This window comes from Panthera uncia, assembly GCF_023721935.1.
Source record: "Panthera uncia isolate 11264 chromosome D3 unlocalized genomic scaffold, Puncia_PCG_1.0 HiC_scaffold_9, whole genome shotgun sequence".
Lineage (NCBI taxonomy): Eukaryota > Metazoa > Chordata > Mammalia > Carnivora > Felidae > Panthera > Panthera uncia.
The window spans coordinates 3,592-26,295 of NW_026057587.1; the positions used below are offsets into that span (position 1 = coordinate 3,592).

The window sequence follows — 22,704 nt, forward strand, 5'->3', positions numbered from 1 at the left end:
AGCAGGAGCAGGGTGGGGAGCAGTCCGCCCTGACCCCATTACCCAGGCACAAAGAGCGAGCGGAGTGGCCCAATCCTCCACTGAGGGCACTGTTTTCCAAGGGCAAGCTCAGGAGCTCTGAGCCCCCGGAAGCTGGCCCGGCCTCTGCCTGTCACAGGGCCACCCACCAGACTGTCCTCCTCCTGACACAGGTGGGGTGAGGCTGCCGGTGGTGGCCCCCAGGGACCCCTGGAGACGGAAACCTGGGGACAACATGGCTCACCTCCTTTTGTGGAACGTGTGAGGACCCAACGAGCTCTGGATGAATCTGATTTCCCCATGGAATGTTCTAGAACTTGCCATTCTAACGTGCCCCAAGGTGAATCACGGGGCAGAGGAAAGGCTCCGAGTGAACTCGGCGATTTGAAAGTCAGATTTTCCTCCCTCTCGCTCTGCCCAGAACTTTTCCGAGAGACGGGAGAGGAGAGACAACAGACCGCACTGTTTTTAGTCAAAATAAAAATGACCCGCCTGCCTCACTAGAAAACATTCCTCCAGTGTCCAGATGTGGGTGGGAGTGGGCCTCTGTACCTCTGCCCTCAGCTGCCCGCAACCGGCCCCGAATCCGGGGTATGAGCTTTGCTTCTGGCCGAGGGTCTCAGGGTCCCCAAGCATCTGTGCCAAAAGTGGCTGAAATCCAGTGCTCCGGGGCTTGGGGTGAGAACCATCCTGTGCCAGGGGCAGAGACAAAAGTGAGAAAGGGAGGAACGCGTCTCAGAACCAGTGGCGTCCAAAGAGAAACGGCACGGGGTCCCTCCAGACCACCCTAGCAGGAGAGCGGCCTCAACAGCTCAATCCGTGGGAGCCAGGACACGGGCCCCAAGTGCCTGCACCCAGACCTTTGGCGGACGGGACAGGAGCCGCCAGTGACCTCGGGATCCTGCGACCAGCAGCCTCAGGCAGACCCGCACCACTGTCCGCCGGGACGTGGCAGGCCTCTCTCACCCCCGCGCATCGCCCCGCGTTGGCAGCTGGCTGTTCTCAGAGCCTAAGTCACAGCCGGCTGAGCAGAGCATTCCCCTGAGAACGGGGCCAGGAGCTGGCACGGCCAGCTGACCCTCGCTGGGTCACTCCGTCACTCCGCCCGCAGCACACGGGCTCCTTCCCACCCCCGGACCTTGGCACTGGCCCTGTTAAGGATGGAACTGTGACCCCCACCCCCACCCCACCCCAAACACGTTCAAGTCCTAACAGCCAGGGACTTGTGAACGTGACCTAATTTGGAAAACAGGCTCTTTGCAGACGTGATCGAGTTCACATGGGGTCATTCGGGTGGCCCCGAATCCCAGGACGGTGCCCTCGCAAGGGAAAGAAATGTGGGGAAAACGGCACACGGACACGGAGGCAGCGGTGGGGGTGCAGAGCACCAAGCACGGCCAGCCGCCGGCACAGTGGCAGGGCCCCGGCCGCACCGGCACACCTCCGGCCACCCGGGTCGCGGGGCTTCGTGCTGCAGCCCCGGAAGCCAGCCCCCCCCCCCCGCCCCCGCCCGGCGCGCTACCCCCTCGACCGCCCCCTCCTCCAGCCGGGCCGTGCTCCCGAGGGCAGGCACAGAGGTTCTGCGGGGGACAGAAGCCGCCTCCCAGTGTGCCCACCGCTCACCTGTTCTTGTCGCCCCCCTCGGGCTCATCCACCTCGTCCGCACTGCAGGTGGCGCTGGAGTCGCTGTCCTGGGGGGCCCCTGCTCCCTTGGTCGTGGGGGCTTTGCCCCCAGGGCCGCCGCCCTCTTTCTTCTCCACCTTGAGGGCCCCCTCGGGGGCGGCCTCCACGCTGGCCTCAGGGCCTCCTTTGCCCTTGTGGGGCCCGTCCTCCGGGGCCTCCTCTTTGCATTCGCTCTTGATGGGCTCTGTGGGGGGGGCCTCGGCAGGCTCTTCTGGCTTGCCCACGTCCATGGACAGCTCCTGGGCCACGGGGGGCTTCTGCTCCTCCTCCTCTGCCACCAGGGGTGCCGTGGCAACCTCTTCTTCCTTTTCCTCCTTGGGGACCACAGGAGGGGGTGCGGTGGGCGATGGGGGTGCCGGTGGGGGCGTGGGCGGGCCGGCGGCTTCGGGGGCCGGGGCGGGCTCGGCGGGGGCCAGCGCATCCTCCGGCGGTGGTGTGGGCGGCTCAGGGGCTGGCACGTCGGCGCCTGGGGCAGGCGGGGGCTTGGGCCCGTTCTGCCCCGCGTCCTTGGCGGCCTCGGCGCGGGGGGAGGGGATGCTCTCGGTGTCAGAACTGTTGTTGACGGTGGCTGCGGGAGGGGTGGGGAGGAGGAGGGTGAGTGGTGCGGGGGGCACAGGGGTAGAGGCAGGGGCGGCCTTCTTCAAGGCCAGACCTGCCCATCCCGGCTCCAAAGCACAATCTCAGGATGCAGCTGCCCCATCAAGGCTCCTACACACCTGGGTACCCTGCCCTGCCCCCCTGCCGACCCCGGAGCCCGGGCCCTGGGGTCGCCGGCACCCCGGTGCGGCCAGGGCTGCGGCCTTAGCGCCCCGTCCCTGTCTGCGTGCACGCTGGAAGCCCGGCCACGGTAATGCGCGTTACCTCTGGGCCTCGCTTTCCCCATCTGTAGAGTGGGGAGAGCGACTCCCAGCTCACAGGGAAAGTGAGCCAGGAGGTGTGGCAGCACAGGGTGACGCTCGGTGATGATCTGCTGTTACATCACCACGACAACGTAAAAGGGGCCCATGAACTCTGAGGAGCCTGAGGGAAAAGGGGGGAAAGCCTCAGCACCCCCATCCCATCCCACAGGGCCTGGCACACAGCGGGTGCCCAGCAACGTTCTTCGAGTGGCCGAATGTGGGTACAGATGAAAGGCGAGGACAGCTAGGCTCTGACTGGGCTCTTCAGCCTTAAAAAAACACACTCCTGCCACTTCTTTGGGTCTCGATTTCCCCCACTTTGTGTAAAACGGGGACATCTGAGAACCCCTGCACTTGCTGTTGGCGAATGAAACGACATAAAAGTCACGAATGGAAGCACCGATGAAAGCCAACAAGACGATGGAACCGAGCGTACAGATGTGCACGAGTGTGTCAGGGAACAGCACGGGGAACAGACACTGAGCCGGGGAGGGGCACAGAGGCAGCAACAGCACAAATGGTGGCACTCACAGAGGCATATGCTCACAGAATTGGGGCCCCTCGCTGAAAACGGGCGACCGCAGGATGCCCCGTACCCCCGGGCAGCCCTAACCCTATCCCACCCCCAGGCCAGATGGCTCCATTCGTACCTGGGCCACTGCATTCCCCTCTGGGCACCTCGTTCCCAGAGGCGTGTAAGGCTGGAAGGAAGGGAGAGAAGGGTTAGAAGCAAGGCAGCAGGAGCAGCAGGCGGGAGAGAGGAGGCGGCCAGGGAGGCGGGCCGGCAGTGGGCCTGGGGCCCGGCCGGCGGCAGGGAGGAGCCACGGCAGCTCTCGGCTTGGAGCGACGCACCCTCTCCCTTCAGCCCCGACGGTCCGCAGCAGCCCTGGCCCATGACGGGGTCCCGCCAGTCCCACCCACTCCTGGGTGTCTCTGGACAAGTCACTGGCCTCGTCTGGCTCTGGGTTCCCAGGACCCCGGGGGTGGGGGCGCCGGCCTCAGAGGCGGCCAGGACTGCAGGACGGGCCGCCACCCCAGCGCCCAGCCATAGAGCCGGGCCGGCCGGGGCTGCCGTGGCCCCGGACAAAGGCCTTCGGCCTTCACGACCCCCACTGCCCCCCGGCCTCTCCCACTTCTGACCTCCCTTCGAGGCCTACCGCTTCCAGAAATAATAACCAAAACAACAGCGACACAGGGCCTCTGTGGGTGCTGAGCTCTGCACAAAGCCCTTCACGCCCGTGACTCACTTCCTCAGCAGGCCACCAAGACCGGCACAAGCATCGTCTCCTTTGCAGATGAGGAAACTGAGGCACAGCGAGCCTGAGTCACGCGCCCCAGGCCACACTGCAGGGGGGCAGGAGAGAGCTGACTCCAGTGTCCGTGTGCCTGCCCCTGCCTGCTGACTCCAGCAATGTCACTCCCGTCCTCTGAGATAACACACATCGGGGCGTAGGGGGCTAGATCCCTGAATTCCCGGAGCATCAGTCTGCTCATCTACAAAATGGGCACTTACGGCCAGGCCCTCTGCCTCATCGAGAGGCTTCTGCCCATGAGGAGTCCTCAGGGGCGAGCGTGCGTGCAAGCACGGGGGCCGTGAAGATTCGGATGGCGGGGCCCGCCCTCAAAGTGCTGCCTAGTCAGTAGGTCCGGAAAGGGCCTGGGGATCCAGACGTCCGACCAGTCTGAGCCCTGGTCCCCAAGCAGGCCCTGGGTGACCGCTCTGTGGCTCAGTTTCCTAATCTGTAAACAGGGTGACCAGAGCACCCATCCCACTGGGTCACTGTAACAGTTCAAGGGATTAACTCAAGGCTGCTACTCTGTTTACGACGGCGACACTATGATCGCTACAGAGACGCTGATCGGAGGATGACTCCTCCCTCCCCAGACGGTTCATCTCTGCCTGGACGCTGCCTGCCCCCTGGAGAGGTCTGGCATGCTGCTGGGGCCGGCTGGTCTTTCTAGAAGGTTCCGTCGGGGCAACCTCGGGCCCTGACCCAGAACCCACCTGACCTTCCCCATCCTGGTCACAAGGGACAGGGTTACACAGCAAATGCTGGCTGCATTGGCCGACTCCAAGTCTCCCAGTTACGTGACACCCCGTGAGAGCGGTTCTCCTCTCTCTGGGCCTCAGTTTCCGAGCTCATGAGATGGGACGGTCGCCCCGCACCTTTCCGCGGGGTTTTCTACCCTGCTGCACGTGATCTGCTCAGAGCCACCAGGTGGTCAGAAGCTCAGCTCCACCAGACCGGCCCTCCCCCGACCCCCACCCTGATGGGGTAGGTAAGCCCTACAAGTGACGGGGAGCTCACTACCACACAGCTCTCTCATTGGGCACCGTCTGTCCTGGTCTTAATGCCGAGCCGAAGTCTGGCTTCCTTTTACTTTCCCACCGAGGCTGCATCCCGTCCGCACAGACAGCTAGCTGGCAGGGTATTTAAATAGGGGATTGGGTTTCTGCTTCCTTTTTTCTTTCTGGCTGTAAAGCCAGGACCCAGAACACCAGGACCAGAGGGGTCTGCAGCCCCTCCCACCGGCCACTGGCCAGGCCTGTCACCAACTTGGCCCAGAGAGGCCCAGAGCCACCAGCACGGGGGCCAGACTCGGTCCCCAGACCCCTTCCCAAGTGGAGACGACCACGGTTGTCTCCAGTAACCACCGGGCGCAATTCTCTGTTCTCAACCGGGAAGCAGGGTTCGGGCTGACGACTGCACTGTGGGCTGGGAGCGCCTGGGTTGATCTGCGGGCCCGGCCTGAGGAGCCAAGAGGTGACTCACACCTTCCCTCGCCATGTCGGCAGAAACCCGGGGGTCTGAACGCAAAGGCAGGCGGACAGGAGGGACAGGAAGGCATCCCGGGCCGGGGGGCAGGAGGACAAAAGGCTCCATTCGCCAGAAACGTGAGGACCCGCAACGGGGCCGGCTCTGGGCAGGAAGGCGACGGGTGAGGCGGAGACGTCCAGCTAAGCAGGGGTTGGGGCCTTCAGGGGCGTCGTGCCGGGGGGGGGGGGGAGTTCACCTTACAAAGGGGGGCCCTTGGAAGCAACAGCATCCCACCATCCCCGCGCCTCCCCTCCAAGGCAGGCCAAGCCTCTTCTCAGAAGAACCCAGACAGTTGGAGGGCAGGTCATTTCTTCCCCTCACCTTCCGCCTCCTCTGCCACGTCCTCTTCGTTCCCGCTCCCTCCTGACACCTCCATCTCGTCGTCCTCCACCGCGGGCGGGAAGGCGGCCTCCTCGCTGGCGGCAGCCGGGGCTTTCTTCTTCTTCCTCCGCGCATTCCTCTCCTTCTCCTAGGGCACAGGGACGGTGGCGGTCAGAGCCTGGCCCTCAGCTGTCAGCTCGGGGACTCCCTGTGCCTGAGGCCTTGCCACAGGTGCGACGGACAGCGATCCCGGCCACGTGGCCACCAGGCGACCCCCCCCCCCCCCCCCCCCCGCCGGCCACGTCTCACTGCGGCGGCCAAGCACGCCAGTGGTTATTTTTCCCGAGGGCTCTAATCGTCCGTCAAGTCCTAGATGCACGTATGTCCGCTGCCCTGACATCCTTCTAGAACAGGCGAGGAAGGACTGTCTGTGCCTCCAGATCCCCTGTGACTCTCCAGCCCCTCTGGCTAGCCCAGCTAAGCAGTGACCGTGCAGGGCACCCCACAGGACACCTGCCAGGCACGGCCACTACGTGTGGAGCGAGAGAACGAGGGAAACCTTTCCTTGCGTGTTGCGTCTGCCCCTCACCGAGCCCCGCTTGGGAAGCCCGTCATTTCACCCCACTGGTCTTTCCAGACACCCCTCCTGTGTGCCAGGCGCCGCGCGACGGCTGAGGACCCACGGTGGGTGAGGCAGACCGGGCCGCTGCCCACAAAGACCTTCCAGTCAGGGAGAGCGGCAAAGGGCCCGTCCCTTCAGGAGAGACTCAGAGGTGGGGATACGGGGCGGATGGAATCAGACAGGGTGGGGGCCGCACGGAGGAGGTGCCACGCGAGCCGGGTCTGAGCACGGAGCGGGAGCCGGCCGGGCAAGGCCCCGGAGGATGGCGTTACAGGTGCAGCCCCCCGAGGTGGGACCCAGCCGAGCGTTCGAGGAACAGAGAGGAGGCTCTCGCCGCGGAGCCCTTCACATCCCTCCACACGGCGCCCCGGTCCCGGGAAGCCCGGCTCCTTTGCTCACGGAGCCAGATGCCCACCCCTCCACTCGGGCACCCACTCCTCACGCACTGCAGCCCGCGTCTGCACCTCGCTGGGCTGGGCGCCCCGGGAGGCCGTCTCTGCCTCCCACGCTGCGCCCCGCGGAGGCTCAGAGCACGTCCGCTGGCCGACTTCCTGAGTGACTGAATGGGCAGCGTCTGGGGCTTAAACACACAGCTGGCAGGGCTGGGGCACGTGTGGTGGCAGCGTGTGCTGGGGTCTCGGGGTGACCAGGGACCCCCAGAGGGGGTGGACTTGTTCCTAAGAGGGGACGACTGTCCCCATACAGCTGGTGTGACAGGAGGGGAGGGTCCCAGCCTGAGCCCTTTGGGGTCTCCAAGGAAGGAAGGAGAACCAACCTGCCACTATCCCGGACATGCCCACGGCTCTCGGTGAGGCCCCCCAGGCCGGCCTGAACACCGTGCCCCAGAATTCACGTCCACCCGAACCTCTGAACGTGACCTTATTTGGAAAGAAGCTCTTCGCGCATGTAATTAGCTAAGATGAGGTCACACTAGATTAGGGTGGGCCCGGAGTCCAGTATGACTGGTGTCCGTACAAGAGGGGAATTTGGACACGGCCGCACACCGGGGAGCCATGTGTCTACAAGCCAAAGGACGTCCCACACTGCCCCTCCCCACCCCCCGCCCCAGAGGCTGCAGGGGCAAGGCGGGCTTCTCCCTGGAGCCTTCGGAGGGAGCAGGGCCCTACGGACACCTCGCTTTCGGATTTTCGCCTCCAGGATTGTGACAGAATAGATTTCTATTGTTTCAAGTCACCTAGTTTGCGGTGCTTTGTTACAGGAAACAGGAAACTCACGCAACTCCCCTCCGCCGATCCCCCGGCCCCCAGCAGAAAGCCGCTCGCCCCAAAATGTGAACAGGCTGCCCACCCTCGGGGCAAATGTCCCGCCACCTCCAGGCGCCAGCAGGGTCTGCTCGCCCCGGCCCCGCACCACGACCCGGCTGGGAACGGGCCTCGGAGGGGTCCCCAGACCCCGGACCCCAGCCCCGGCCTGGGAGAGGGCTCGCTTCCTGTCCTGCCTTCTTCCTGAGCGAATTGGGGTCCTCTGAGCGTAGCCGCTCGGAACGCGGGGAGGAAAAGGAAAACGTCCGTTTGCCCGTTAGTCACGGTTTCCGTCACCAAGAGGCCAGGGCCGTGGCCCCACCCTGCCGAGCGTCCCCTGGCCATCGTGGGAACGCCCAGCTCCACCATCCCCCGGCCTCCGGGGGCTGGCCCGGCCCGGCCCCAAACCCCGAGCTTCTCCCCGAGGCGCGGCTGGAGCCCACGGAGGCACGAGAAAGTTGTGTGGCATGTGGGTTCTGTGGGTGCGGCCGAGGGTTCCCCCTTCTTCCCCCATCTATTTTTAGCGGACAGGGACTCACTCACGAGCTCGGGCTGGGTGAGGCAGGCTGCCCGGGGGGGGGGGGGGGGGGGGGGGGGGGCGAGACTCTGCGAGGCTGGGAGCCTCGCAGGGAACAGGGGCTCCTGGGGGTCTGGCCAGGACGCACGTCCTCCTGGGGACCCGAGGCCTCTCCGGGAGGGTTCGCCGGGCCCGGCAGCCCGGGACGCATTGGGCCAAGCGGGACGCGCCAGCACGGGGTCTGAGAGACGGGGGCTCACGGAGCGTCTGGGGGATACACCAAACCCTTCCACACGTGGCCTCGTGCCCCAGAGTCAGGAGGCGCGTGTGCCGGAGGAGATGCTGCATGGCGGAGCCGTATTAGCGAGTGCGGTCACTGTTCGTTAAGCACCTACTACGTGCCACGCGCCTTCCACGCGTTGAGTCACGGGATGCGCACGGCTGCTGCTCCGCAAGCCAGGGCACGCTGCTCCCTGCTTCAGACTCTCCAGGGGCTCCTGAAACCCCTGAGAGAAAACCCCAGGTCCTCCTCACGCCACACAGCCCTGCGTCGTCTAGATCCGGACCCCACCCACCTCTCCAACGTGCTCATCCACCCCTGCCCTCCTCGGTCACCCTGAAACGAACACACTAGCCTCCTTGCGCAAACATACTTAGAGGGCCCCGGCCACAGGACCTTTGCACGGGTCGTTCCTCGACCTGGACACCCTTCTCCTAGATAGTGGCATGACTCACTTTCTCACCTCAAATCACGGCTTCACTCAGACATCACCTCCTCCGAGAGGCCTCCCCTAGTACCCTGTCAAAATCAGCTAATCCTTGCCCCTCCGCCATCAATCACTCTCAACTATGTCCGTCACCTTATCACCTTCAGACCGCAACCAGAAATCATTCGTGTCTTCCTCTGTGTCGCAAACTAGAATTGGTTCCTTAAGAGCCTCTTTGTCCTCGGTCGCATCCAGGGCACACCTGGGACCGTGCCTAGCACCTACCGAACGGATGTTCTGGAACCGTTTCTTTAGATGAGCGAACCTGACAAAGATACTGACTCAGAGCGGCAGAGACACTCTCCCAAGATCACACGGCTCATGAGTTGAGGGGCACAGATTTGAATGCGGGCCAGGTCGTAGCACTTGGTTGCCCGGGCCGTCTTCCTCCGCAGGCCTGTGCAGCCTCGGACAGAGCAGCCAACGGATGAAAACAAGGCAAGGCGGGGCCTGGGCTGAGACAGACAGCCAGCCAGAAACACAGAAGCCGAGCCCCGGGGCCTGGATTCACAGATGGGAGAAAAGGGTAACCTTCGGCCAGAAGGAGGGGAGGGAAAACCTCGGAGAAGTCCCCGATGCCAAATGTTACATAACTCCGGGACACGCTCTGCCTGCCCGCCCCATCTTGCTTCCTGCTGACGTCGCCCCGTGGCCGTGCTAGGGCCAGGCCTGGTGCAAAGCGGGAGGGGACACCCACTGACCCCCTGCTTCCCCTGCTCCTTCCTGCACTGGCCAAGGGTGACATCTCTTCCTGAGCTCCAGGCGGGGCCTGGCCGGTGGCCAGAGGCGGCTGCCGCTGCTTCGGGATCCAGGAGGCTGTATCTTCCTCCTGAGGCCCGGGGAAGGCCGGGGAGGGCGGGAGGCAGAGGTCGCAGAGGTCAGCAGCATCTTGTGAGGCCTGCTTGCATACCACAGTGACAGGGAACTCACCCCTGCGCCACGGGTGGCCACCGGCAGGATGGACGGACCCGGGCTGAGCCCCGCCTCCCGTGACGGGTCCCCGTATCTGCTCGCCGTGCTCCCTCCACTGCTCCCTCGAGGTCAGCGGGGAACCAGAGCCAGCCCCACATTCCCGAATCACCCTTCCTCACCAGTAAGTGGTCGGCAAGGCTCCCCATCGGCTGGCCTCAGCACACGGCCTGCCGACCCCCATCTATGGGTCCCACGTACTCGGTCCACTGCTCACCCAGCGCGACCGCCCTCGGCTGAGTCCCGCGTGAGCCACATCTGGTGGAGGACAGGCCCACGAAGGGAAGCTGACCCCCCCCCCCCAACCCCGGCCTGGCCTCCCGGCCCCATCTCCCTGGTGAGGCCCACCCGCCAGGGCGCGGGGTCGGGCGACAAGGCGGGCGGGCGACCTCCTCGGTCCGCTCGCTGCAGCTACGCCTCACCCGCCTCGCGCCCAGGCCTGCCTCCCGCCCGCAGGGGAAGCCCACGCACGGCCTGCCTGGCACGCACTGGGCGCTCAAGAAAGGCCCACTGAGCGCACGGACGCGGGATGCCCACGGCTCCCCGCGCCAACGGGGGTGAGGTGCCGCCCTTGACCGAGAGCCCATCGCCCTAGGGTGGGGCCTAGTCTCCCCTCCGCTTTACGGAGGAGGAAACGGGGGCGCGGAGTGCTGAGGCTGCCGCGGGGCTGGGGCGTGGGCCCTCCCGCCCGGAGCCCTGCGCTGCGCCGGGCCGCCAGCTGGCCTTGTCAGGTCGAGCGGCCAACCCGTGGGTCGGCCCGGGGGGCAGCCGCACCTCACATCCAGCCGACGCCCAGGGAGACACAAGAGCCCAGCCACCGGGCACCTGGTGGCCACGAGGGCCACCCCGGCTGCAGCTCTCACCTGCGGGGCGCCGGCCCCGTGCCAGGCCCCGTTCTGAGCCCTCAGGTCCGTTCACAGACGACTGACTCTGCCACAACAGCCCTTCGGGGTGGGCGCGCGTATGGCGCCCATCGCAGAGCTGGGAAAACCGAGCGCCGAGAGGACAAGCTGCTCGCCCGAGGTCACGCGGCTGCTAAGCGGCGAGATGTGGATCAGAATGCAGCTCTCTGGGGCCAGAGCCCCTGCAATGGCTGTTCTGCACACACCATTTGAGAGAGAGCACCCCAAACGTCCCCGGGAAGGTCAGCGACTTTAAAAGAAAAGGGGGTATTAATGCCACTAGTGGGAGACAGAGCGGTCATCCTCACAGAGCAGGCACCCAGTTCTGCACAGGAGGTCACCCAGTCTTCTTCACCCAGTCACCCAGGTGAAGAAGAACTCTTCACCTGAGTTCTCTGGGTAACGGCCGTTATTCCCCCACTTTAGGGATGAGGAAACTGAGGTTCGGTGGGATGAGGCTGCCACCTAAGGTCACACGGGTACCAAGTCGTCAAGTCGTCAAGCTGGGACTTGACCCCACACACTGCACCATCCACCTTGCTGGGGTCTCTGGTCCTCCAACCTATGCTCTCAAGTCCTGGGGTCCCCGGGGTGCGGGGCGACCGTGCCCCGAGGACCTCTGGGAAGGGGGAGGCCTGTGACCCGACAGCCTGAGCTGCGGCTGGTTCTGTGTCCGTGCTGCTGGGAGGAGCAGGGGCTGGCCGAGGGGGAGGGGAAGGGGGAGGGGAGGGAGCAGAAAGACATCTTTCTGTGCCTGGGAGATGCCGGGAACCACCCTCCCCCCTCGCCCGTCCATCTCTAGCCGGTGGGCACAGAGGCTGCCCGCCACCCCCCCCCCCCCCCCCCCCCCCCCCCCCCCCCCCACCCCCGGCATGAGCCCCTCCAGGCTGTTCCGGCTCAGCCGCCCTCCGGGCCCCGAGGATTTCAGCAGGCGTCAGAGACAGGTGCTGTGTGGCCTCAACCCTCCCGGAGTCTCCCTCCCTGCGAACACCAGAGTCCTGGAAACTCCGGGAAAAAGCAGAGCTGCTCCAGGACGAGGGCACTGCCAGTGGCTCAGGGAGCATCAGGGACCGTCTGAAGAGGACGTGGGGAAGGTGAGGGTGGTCTGGCCTCACCACAGGCGACCGGGAACGGGGGACGGACAAGAGCCCAACCGAAGACCGAGGGTCGGCCTCAGCCCTGCCCGCAGGGGCACGGACAGAGTCTCCTCCGCCTCCAACTGCCAGCAGCTGCTCACACACTCAGTGCAGTAAAATCCCGTTCGAGGGGCCGGTGGGGGGGCCTTAAATTCCACACAGCGCTCACGCACAGCTCAGATGGGGTGATTCCGTCCCCGACCTGCCCGCCCCGCTCTGCCATCTCGGCAGCAGTTGAGTGCTGCCTCCCGGGACAGGCTGCCACACTTTATACCCAGCAAGAGGCACCTGACCCGCGGGTGGGACGGCCGGCGAGGGCTCCCCGGGGAGGACAGCTGCGTGCCCCCCTTCTTACACCTTCGTATCTACAAGGAAATACGCAGCCTGGTAATCACGGGCATGGGTCCCCAGATCATGCAGTTGTGGGTTCAGACCCCAAGTCGGCTGAGCCTCGGTTTCCCCAGATCGGAAATGGTGACGGTGTGTGGCATGTCATGTCAGGGAAAGAAAGGAAAAGAAGAAAAGACAGGACAGTTGGGAGAGAAGAAAGAAAGAAAGAAAGAAAGAAAGAAAGAAAGAAAGAAAGAAGGGAGGGAGGGAGGGAGGGAGGGAGGGAGGGAAAGAGAGAGAGAGAGAGAGAAGGAGGGAAGAGCCTGCCCCAACCTGGCCCTCAGTTCACAGTAACAGCTGTGGAGGAAGCAAGCCTCTCTGTAGAGACCACTTTCGCGCTCAGCGAGGTGAGCCCGCCCCTTCTGTGCTCCTGGCCTCCCCTCGAGGCCTGAGGGCAGCAGGACGCCTAGAGGAGGGCAGGGCTGGGCCTGCTGCCCCGCCCCCCACCTGTCCTTCCCTCCCCCGGGGCAGCCTGAGGGCCATGAGGTCAAACGGGGGGTGGGGGAGATGCTGGCTGGGGTCCTTCTGCCTCTGGGCCGCCATTCCAATGCACTGACAGTCGCAGTCCCCGGTGAGTCAGCGGCTGGACCCACACCCCCCAGCTGTCGGACCCGGGAGGCGCAAGGCGGCGGAGGCGGGGCACCGCGAGGGCGCACCGGGCACGTGGGGCCGTCCCAGCGCCCAGACGGGGATTTATGGCACGGATCGTCCCTGCAGCCGTCCCACGGGTGCCACTACGCATGAGGCCAGGGGCCGTGTCCTAGGCAAGGCGGCCCTGGAGGCGGGCAGCGGGGGACCCGGGCGGGAGGGGGGGTCGCTCACCATCTTCAGCTTGTGCTGCTGCAGGATCTCGTCCAGGTTCTGCCTCTTCTTGTAGTTGAAGTAGAAGTTCTTACACTGAGATACGGTCTTGGAGCCCACCATCCGTGCGATGGCCGACCAGTTCCGGCCGTGTTCCAGAAGACCTGTGTGGCGGAGGGCGGCAGGTGAGGGGAGCAGGGCACCCGTGCCCACGGCCTGGAGCCCCAGGCAGAAAGTGCTCCGATGACCAGGCCTGAGGCTCCCTGCTTGGGTCTGAGACTCAGGAAGGGGACACGGTGGGGGCGGAGGGGGCTCCGGAGAGGCGGGGGTGGGGGCCCGGCCCCGGGAGGGGCAGGTAGGTGCCCGCCCCGGGTGCACCCACGCCAAGGCCACCGTCAAGGGTCCTGGGGGCCGGGGCGCAGACCCCGCCCGGGCTCCCACCTCTCTTGCCTCCCCTGGCCGTTGTGACCCGGCGCTGACACTCCCTCACAGCTGCAGATGAGGCCTCAGGCCTCGGGAGACAGGGCTGTTTTCCGGCCGCACCGGGCCAGGGCCAGGGAAAAGGAAGGAACGCGTGAGCAGGGGAGGGAGGGTGGGGTCCGGGGGGGTGTCAGCTGGAGCCAGGAGCCTCTTGACCCGGGTTAACTGGGCACATCCGGGGCCCGAGGCCCAGCATGGACTTGGGGCCCGCAAGGCTGGCTCAGGGGCTAGGGGCAGACTTGCTCCCCAAACACGAGCCCCATCTCCGTGAGCTTCTCACAGCTGCACACACTCCTGACACGGGGAGAAGTCCCCAGGAACTGGCAGACTCCGCCCCAAAGCCACCTGGGTCAAGAAAGTTCTCTCCAGTCGCACAAACCCAGGCCAGAGCTGTACCTGCCCCCCCCCCCAACCCCACACCCGCCTCTAGTTTCAAAGCCGTCAGTACCAGACTCGGCAAAAAACGCGGCCCCCTCCCTGCACGTGGGAGCCGCAGCCAGGAAGCCTGGCCCCAGGTCTCAGTCCATCTGCCCACAGAGCTCCTGGCACACACGGGCACGCCCCGTGCGGCCAGGTCAGCCTGGGCAGGGAGGGCAGGAGGCAGGCTGCGGACCCCCGAGGGCTGCGGGGCAGGACTGGGCCCCCACGAGGGCGGCAGGCAAGAAGCCTGACTCACGCTGCTGGGAGCACAGCAGCCTCTGAGCCCCGGAGCGAGGCTTTTAACGGCCAAAGAGCTCCCATAACGAAGTTTGAAGCCATTTTCCCTGAATCAAATCAAGCTGCAAGCAGGGAAGCGAAGACTGGAATTTTGCACGAGGAGCCAACAGGCTGTGTGCTGGCATTTTCCGTCATTCGTCCGTCCGTCCGTCCGTCCACCCCAACAGGTGCCGACTGCTTGCTACGTACAAGGCTCTAACAAAAATAAAGCTGCAACAAAAACAACATCAACGAACCACCACATCACGTGGCCGAGTGACCCGCAGTTTGCAAAGCCCTTCAAAGAGGCGGCTCCATGTCAGCCCCGCTGCCGAGGCCACGAGGCTCGAGGGGTCACGGCCACTCACGAGCTTCCGGGGACAGGCCAAGGGGCCGCGCGGGAGCGGGGACCCAGCGGGCTGGAGGGGGTGCCCGCCCGACAGGCCGCCTGCTTCGCCGCGGAGGCTATGGGCCACGTGGCCCCACGGCGGCTCCTCAGGGTTCCTCAAGGACAGGCGCGGAGGGGGGGCTGGGGCATGGGATCAAGTGTAACCCGGCCCCCTGACCTTTCCCTCTGCCTGCGCCAGCAGCAGCTGCCACTTCCACAGAACCTGGCGGAGGACGACGGGACGCGAGTTTATTTATATTTCCCCAGCCGGGGCCAAGAGAGCCCAGGCAGACATGTCGGGCCGGAACCCCGGGCGGGAGAGGGCGGGTCTCCCATCTGGGACTGCTGGGGTGGGATGGGGCGGGGCGGGGGGGGGGTAGACAGCGAGGGCCCGGGGGGCAGCCGGACCCTAGCGAGGTGGACATTTCCAAACAGCACACAAGCAGAAAGGTGGCTTGGAGGCTGGCGGGGGTTCAGGGTCCTGATCAGGTCCACTTGTGGCAGCAGCAATAGTAGGCGCTGACGAGGGTGGCGGGGTCACCCGGCCCTCCCCGGAGGCGGCGGTGGCTCACGAAGGAGCACTGGACCAGCTGTCCAGAAGCCCTGCCTCGAAAGTGCCGTGCGACATCAGCCACCCCCTCTGTTCTCCGGGCCTCGGTTTCCTGGCTGCTGTGTGAAAGGCTGGGGTGAGTGTCCTCATAGCGCTGGCCAGGGGGCCCCCTTCTGGTTCCTGTTCCCCAGGTTGAGGGTGCCGGGCGCGGGGACGAGCACTGTAGACCTCACCGTGCCTTAGAGACCACCAAAACCAGACCCAGCTGATAGCCCCCCACAACGCCCGTCCACCCAGAGACAGCGCCTCTGAGCATGTGCCAACCAAGACCCCCCCACCGCCACCACCCCGGGGCCTGCCCCAAGCATTCCGGGGTCCTGCCCTCCCTCCCCGAGAGCCTCAGCCCGACAACCAGAAAGGCAGGGGGGAAGGGGCCCCAAGAGAAAGGGTGGGGACGGGGCCCCGCGGGTGCAAAACTCCCGAGGCCCCGGCCCGGTGGCCACAGCCAAGTCCCTGCCACCAGCACCCAAAGCCGCCCCCGAGCCCCTCCTGGGGCCTCACTCACATCCTCTCATCTGCGTCTCCCCCTCGGCCAAGTTTTCCGGAAACATCCGGCTTGGAGGATGCTCCAGGGAGGAGCTGGGAGCAGCAGGCCGGGCCGGGAGGCGGGAGGCGGGAGGCGGGAGGCGGGAGGCCGGGCGGCCGCGGTGCCGGCTCCGCGAGGCTTGTGGCTGGAGCAGGCTTGTGGCTGGCGTCTGCTCCGGCTCAGCTCTGCCTCACATCCTTCTGTCCAACGGCGGCGGCGGTGGCGGCGGCGGGCGGGGGAGGGAGGGCGGAGGCTGGGAGGAGGGCGGGGAGAGCTGCTCCACACCGCCCGCCCCTGGTGGCCCGGGGCTCCTACCGGCGGTCCTGACACCGCCTCCCCCCTCCCGGCGGGGCGGCTGAGGGTGCGTGAGGCGCCCTTCCCCACGGGGGCGGGCGGTGGGAAGCGGTCAGTTGTGTGCTCGCGCCCCGTGCCAGGCGACACCAGGGCGCACGGTGCCCGAGGCTCCTCCGGGCACAAGTGCGCCCCGGACGGACGCTCGGCGAGGGGTGCGGGCCAGGGGGCCCCCCGGTCCCCAGACGCCCCCGCTGGGCGGAATCCGAAGAGCCGGGCCTGACGGGGCAGCCTCACTGCGCGCCCGGGCGCGATCTTCCTGCTGCCTGACCCAGCGAGACGCGTCGTCAGGGCTGAATGTGACCTCCAGACGGAGGCTCGCGGGAGCGGGCGGGCGGGGGAGCGTGGCAGAAGCCCAGGTTCAGAAGGGGCGGGCCAACTTGGCACCCGCTTCCCCCCTCCCTCTCTCCCCATCCGTGGCGGTGGCGGCGTCAGCAGCGGTAAGAACAGATGAGGGTTCAGGAAAACAGAGCTTCTCCACCCCAGCAGACGGGGAGCAAACAGCCCCTTCCGCTGTCATCCCCCTGCGCCAGCGCCACCTGCGGTCTCTGTCCCCCCCCCCCCCCCGCCCGGCCCGATGCTGCCACGGCCGGCCGGGCCCTCCGTGGGACCCCCTGGAGGCCCCGGGACCGCAGGAAGGGGGCCGCGCGCGCCTCCCAGCACCCGCCGGTCTGTGGGTGGGCGGGCCTGGCTCAGGATTCCGAGAGGAAGCTCGGGATCGGAGGAGATGAGATGAGACCTCCGACCACTGAGGATCAGGGGAAGGGCCAGGGTCCCCGAGCGGCGCTCGGCCGCCCAAGGGCCTCGGGACCACGGCTGCCTCTCCCTTCCCTCTCCCGGACGCCCCTGACAACCAGAGCCGTCCGCCCCCCCCCCCCCCCCGTACAAACACCTGCTGGAGGTGTCGTGGCTGGAGGTGTCGTGGGCGGCTCCCGGGAGGTTGAAAGTTAACGGGGTTGAACTTTGGAGCCAGATCCAGGTCGTGACCGATTTCTCCAACTCGAGGGTCAATGACCTGCCTGTCCCTTCAGCCCTCAGCCTCTACGTCCTGCCCACGGAAACCCAAGGAACAACAGGCAGCCCTGAAGCCCGTGTGCACCCAGCCCTCATGCTGGGATCTCAACCGTGTCCGGGATCTAGGACGTTCTGCCAAAGCCCCTCGCTCCACACCCTGCAGGGAGGTCCGAGTGAGCTTTTAAGAATGCCAATCCAGTAGTCGTGTCTCTCCTCTACTTAAAAGTCTCCCGATGGCGACCCAGGCCTCTCAGAATAAAACCCAAAGTCCTCGGTGTGGCGCAAGGCCCCGCAGAGCCAGCCTCTCCCACCGGCTGGCCCGATTCCTACCTGTCCCCTTACTCACTCCAGCCACCGGCACCTTTTATGCCCAGCCCTCGAGCGGGACCCAGGGCATTTGCACTACCTATTTCCTCGACCTGCACGGCTTTTTCACAGCCCTGCCTCTGTCTTCCTCTGCTCCAATGATACCTCCTCAGAGAAGCCTTCCTTGACCGGTCTAAGCCACTGTCCTAGCCGCCCTGTCATCACGAGACTTTGTTCCCTCCGGGGCACCTCTCTCCCGAAATTAGCTGCTTGGCTCCACTGCTCCCTGACTGTCCTGTCTCTGCACCTGCAACTGTCGGGCATGTGGGAGGCACTTGGCAAACGAACACAGCTCCAGATACCTGGAGTGTCTGGGTGTGGGGGCCCACCAGATGTCCCACACCACCTCGGCCACCTCTTGCGGGCTCTCGGGAAGGAGCTCCTGAGAGGAGGGGACCGAACGTTTATCCCAGCGGCGTGCCCTGGACCCTCGCTAGACGAGGCCCGAGGCAGTGCCCACCTCCTACGCCCAGGGCCGTGCCCACAGGCCTGCGCCCCAAGGCTACATGGTACCGATGTCCCCTGCGGTCTGGATTCCCCAACCCCACTTCTAATTTCTAAGGAAAGAGTTTCGTTCTGAAAAGTCAGGAGGCAGGAACTAGGAAGTGAAATTGACCAAGACAGGAAGTCAAGCCAGGAGGTCTGAGTCACACACTTGGAGCTCCGAAAGAGACGAAGAACAGTGGGTGGCCGCAGGGCTCACTGCAGGAGAGGCGGCTCAGCATCATGGCTGGGGGTGGGGGGGCTGGCGGTGGGGGGCTCAGCCGGGCCGCTGTCTGCTCTTGGCCAAGCTCGGGGGGAAGCTTGCCATGCACCTTGCAGGGGCCTGTGATGAACGGTTGTCACGGGAGCAGGGACTCAGCCCCCAGAGAGGCCCCTGTCCCTGTCATGTCCCTGCCCCGGCTCCCTCTGCAGGTCCCGGCCACAGGCAGCGCTCTCCCTTGAGGGTCTGTGAACCCCCAGCTCACCGCCACCGGTGAGCTCCGATACCCAAGGCAGGGAGGGTTCTGGGGGATGTCACAGCTGTTCCGTCTGGAAGCTAGCCCCCGCTTCCAGGAAAGGCACAGGCTCCCCAACCCCAGCCAGCCCCTTCCTACCCTGAGGCTTTCTGTTCCCTCCATGGAGAGCACAGGGTGCCCACAAGAGAGACACATCCACACCCCTCCTGCCAGCTGCCGTTTCCAAAAGAAACTCCGGTTCGTGAAACAAAATTTTCTGCCCAAAACACTGTCGAAGGAGAGGAAAAAACTCCCGGCAGGCTTCGTCCTGAGTCATAGCACTTCCTTCTTTCGGAAACCCCAAGCCCTGGGTGGGTTGGATGTGGACTCAGCCACTCAGCTGGCAGCCTTGTCGGGCACCGACTGCATGTCAGAGCTTCCAGAACTCTGGCCAGCCCTGAAATCCCACGAGGAGCCTGGCTAGACACCTTCATACCTGAACTTTGACTTACCTACCTTCTCCCTTCCGCCTATGCTTTTAAGAATAAGCCCTGATGCCCACGTTAGCCCGTTTCATCACATCCGCGCGAGTCATCGGCAGAATGTCAAATAGCAACCTCTTCCCCTCACACACGATCAAGCAGACACTTCGGAGGAGAAGAAATCACCTGGGTGGGACCCCACGTCGCCTTGCCTGCCACTCTGGCAAAATGCCACGTTAGGCGCTCAGCGCCCAGTCTGCCCACAGAGCAGGGCGCAGAGCTCACCCCCGGGGCTCCTCACTCAGCCCTCCGGACCTAAGTCGCGTCTGTGTGCCTGTGCGGGCGTGCACACGTGGACGTTCACACCCGTGCAGAACTCGCCCGGTGGAACAATTCGCGCGCAAACAGGCCTCATGGCGACTGTGCCCGCTGCCGCGCGTGTCTCTCCGCGAGGGGCCCCCCCCCCCGGCTTGGACGCGGCTGTGTGCCTCTCCCTTCCGGGGGCGGAGGTGGGCCGGCAGGGGCCTCACCGCGTCTTCAAGGCGGCCGACGAGGACCAACAGAGGCGTCCGGAGCCCGCCCCCCACCACGAGGTCACGCAGAAACAGGCTTTCTCCTCCTTCCGAACCCGCCACGCGCCAGAAGCCTCCGAGTCGGGAGGCAACCGGCCCGAGACGCGGCACCACCTCTGCAGCGGCCCAAGGGCGTGCTGCTCGCCGGCGTGGGCCCCGGGGTGCCGCGCCGTCCGTCCCCTCCAACGGCCCTCGGCACCGCCACCCCTACGCGTCCACCCTCCTCAGGCGCCCCCTCGGAGGGGCGGCCCCGTCCCCGCCGGGCCCTCGCTCGCCCCGCTCCCAGAAGCGGCCCCCGTGCGCCAGCCGCCGCGCCACACTGCCTGTCACGGGGCTCGCGGGCCACGCGCGCCGCCCCTCGTCCGTGCTCCCCCGCCGCGGGGCGCTTCGGCGATGGACACGCGTGGGGAGGTGGGGAGGGCCTGCTTTCCCGAGCTCCGTGGCGGGGGGGGGGGGGGGGGCTCACGCGTCCTCTCCCCGAACCTCAGACTCTTCATCCGTAAAAACTAATTAAACCCGCCAGTGTGCACAACCAGCACTTTGGAGGTGCAAAGCCATTAGCGGTTTCTCCTTCACTCTCCGTGAAAGCGGGGGGCGGGGCAGGGATCCAGTCCTGCGGGCGCAGCGGGCCGGGAGTTTCCGAGAGAGTTCCGGGGCCCGCCTCAGCTCCATCCGGCCCGCGGGCCTCGCCCGGAGGCCCCCAGAGACCCCGGCCGCTCACCGGGCCTCTCTCTCCCGTCGCCAGGCGGGCCACTTGAGGCCAGGGAGGGGCTGGCAGCGGGGAGCCAGGCCAGCGCCCACTGCTGGTCCGGAAAGGAGTGACCAGGGGCTTCCCCGCCCCCTCCGCGGCTGGCGCCCCGCCCACCACCGAGGCGGCGACGACGACGACGCCGCCGCCGCCGCCGGGGGGGGGGGCGCCGGCCGGCGTGTGCCACTGCCTGCAGAGCCCCGGGCCTCCCGCACAGCTGGGTCGAGACTCCGAGCCAGGCCAGGCTGACCTTTCCCAGGGGAGCTAGAGCCGCCCGGCCCGGCCCGGCCCAACGCCTGGCCTGCCCCTCCTGCCCAGCATGGCGCTGAGCCTGGGGGCAGGCAGCCAGCTCCCCGGAGCCGCCCGATCCCCGGGGAGGCCGCTTCCTCCACACGCTGCGTCCCTACTGGGTGTGAGCTCCGGGGCAGGCAGCCCCGATCGCACGCACACGAGAAGGGAAGGTGCCCACCTGCCCGCCTAGACCCCGCAGCTGCCGTGTCCGCTGCCCCACTCCCTCCCCACGCTCTTACAAAAACGGCCAAACTGTCCTCCACGGCTGCTAAGGCCCAGATCTCAGTGGCCTCTCCACCTCTTCCCTCTCTCCCCGTCACTCTGCGTTTCAACATCTTACTCGACCACGCTGCCTCTGCCACAGGGCCTTTGCGCATGCTGTTCCTTCGGCCGGGATGCTTTCCCTCCCTTATCGCTCTCTTATTGATAGCAGCCGAGCCCCACGGACTAACTCATTCACACCTCACACCAGCCCCGTTCCTACTCTGTTACTCGAGGATCTGGGTTCAACTTCCAGCTCCGCCAATTAATAGCTGTGTGGCCTTGGGCCGCTCACTGAACCTCTGTGAGCCTCAGTGTCCCAATCTGAATAAAAGAGCTCGTAACAGCACCTGCTTCATAAAACTGGTCGGGATGACGTGACTTTAATACACGCAAAGCCTTTAGCGGCTCTTTGCACCCAGGAATGCTGACAAGTACTTAACGGTGCCGCTCAATCGCGTCGTGCTCTGGGTGCCAGCCCCAGGGCCCCTACTTCGGGGCACCCTCTCTGGCCCGGTGGAACCTCCTCCAAGCGCCATTCTGCAGCTGCTTGGCAGGTCACGTGCCTCCGGCCCACTTCTGGGATGTGCACATAGGGAGCCAGGGCCCCGAGAGGAGCGGACGCTTGTTCAGGCTCACACACCCCTAGGGGGCAGAGCCGGGACTTGGACTCGCAAGAAAGGCTCCCAAGTCTCTGCATCAGACTGCAGGCCTACCACCTCTGAGCGCCTGCTGTATACTAAGACCCGCACGTGTATGGTGTGATGCCCCTGGGGGATGGCGTCCTAGCCACGTGGCCACGGCACAAGAGAAACGAGGCCAAGACAGAGATGGGCCAGGCCGAGGGCACACGGCTGAGGGGCCGGCTGACAGGGAACTCGGCCTGCCTACGACATCACCGCCCTAAGCTCTTCTGTTTTTCGCCTGCTTGTTTCTTGCCCCAGCAGAACCACACTGGGGGCTGCACTGGCCTGAACAGTGTTCCCTCCAAATTTCATATCCATCTGCTGCCTATAAAGGTGACCTTACTGGTAAAAGACTCTCTACCGATACGATCAAATTAAGATGAGGTCATCCTGGATTGGGCGGGGGGGGGGGGGGGAGGTCCTTGTAAGAAGAAGGGAATGTGGACAGACACACAGGGAACACGGCCGCGTGAAGACAGAGGCAGAGCCGGAAGAGCTGTGCTCACAAGCCAAGGAGCGCCAGGGATCAGGCGGCCCCTGGAGGCTGGCGCAGGCGGGGCACGACTCCTCCCTAGAGCCCCGAAAGGGAGCACGGCCCTCAACTTTGACCTCTGGCCTCCAGAGCTGTGGGAGGATGCGCTTCTGTTGTGTTTAAGCCCCCACGTTTCTACGTTGTCATGGCAGAGCTCCAGGAAACTCACACAGTGGGCGACACTCGAGTTCTCACCATACCGATGAGGGAGCTACGGCACAGAGAGGTTGATGGACTTGCCTGAGGTCACAGAGCCAGAAGGTCTGGTTTCTCTCTAGGCACGGGGGGCCCTCTGCAGCTCAAGCGTTAAGGCCAGGCCGCTGGCAGTTTTCTGGGATGCTCTAGGCAGGCTCGGTGCCCTCAAGGCCCCGGGGGCAGCTGGCCTCTTACTTCCCGGGGCTCCCAGGGGAGGGTCCGGGCTGGCTGATCTCCGGGTACCCCTGCCCTGCGCTGGGTGAGGCACAGGGTCGATGGAAAGGACGGGCAGGAGGACGAGTGTGTGCCATCTGCCTGCGGCGCAGCTGTTTCTTGGGTCCCTTCCTGGGTTTCTGAGGTCCAGACAGGGGCGGGGAGGGGGCCCCACAGCGTTCCTAGCCTCCTGCCCCCGCCCCCCGCCCCCACCCATCGCGGAGAAAGAGCCTCTGGAGCTGCCGGCAC

At 65.6% G+C, this 22,704-nt stretch overlaps 1 protein-coding gene across 8 annotated transcripts in view; it reads right to left on the minus strand.

Annotated features, from left to right (window-relative positions):
- Positions 1-1,549: 1,549 nt before the first annotated feature.
- The window catches only part of LOC125915025 (nuclear receptor corepressor 2-like), a 125,092-nt gene continuing 103,937 nt past the window's right edge, over positions 1,550-22,704 (minus strand). For 5 of the 8 annotated variants that reach the window (XM_049620652.1, XM_049620651.1, XM_049620647.1 and 2 more), the window contains exons 18-21: positions 13,128-13,270; positions 5,741-5,888; positions 3,251-3,301; positions 1,551-2,269 (exon numbers count right to left, since the gene is read on the minus strand). In XM_049620652.1, the coding sequence (XP_049476609.1) occupies positions 1,638-2,269; positions 3,251-3,301; positions 5,741-5,888; positions 13,128-13,270 (974 nt within the window). In that variant the 3' untranslated portion in view covers positions 1,551-1,637. Of the gene's footprint in view, positions 2,270-3,250; positions 3,302-5,740; positions 5,889-13,127; positions 13,271-22,704 lie in introns of all 8 variants that reach the window. The other 3 variants (XM_049620649.1, XM_049620655.1, XM_049620653.1) reach the window with 3 other exon arrangements.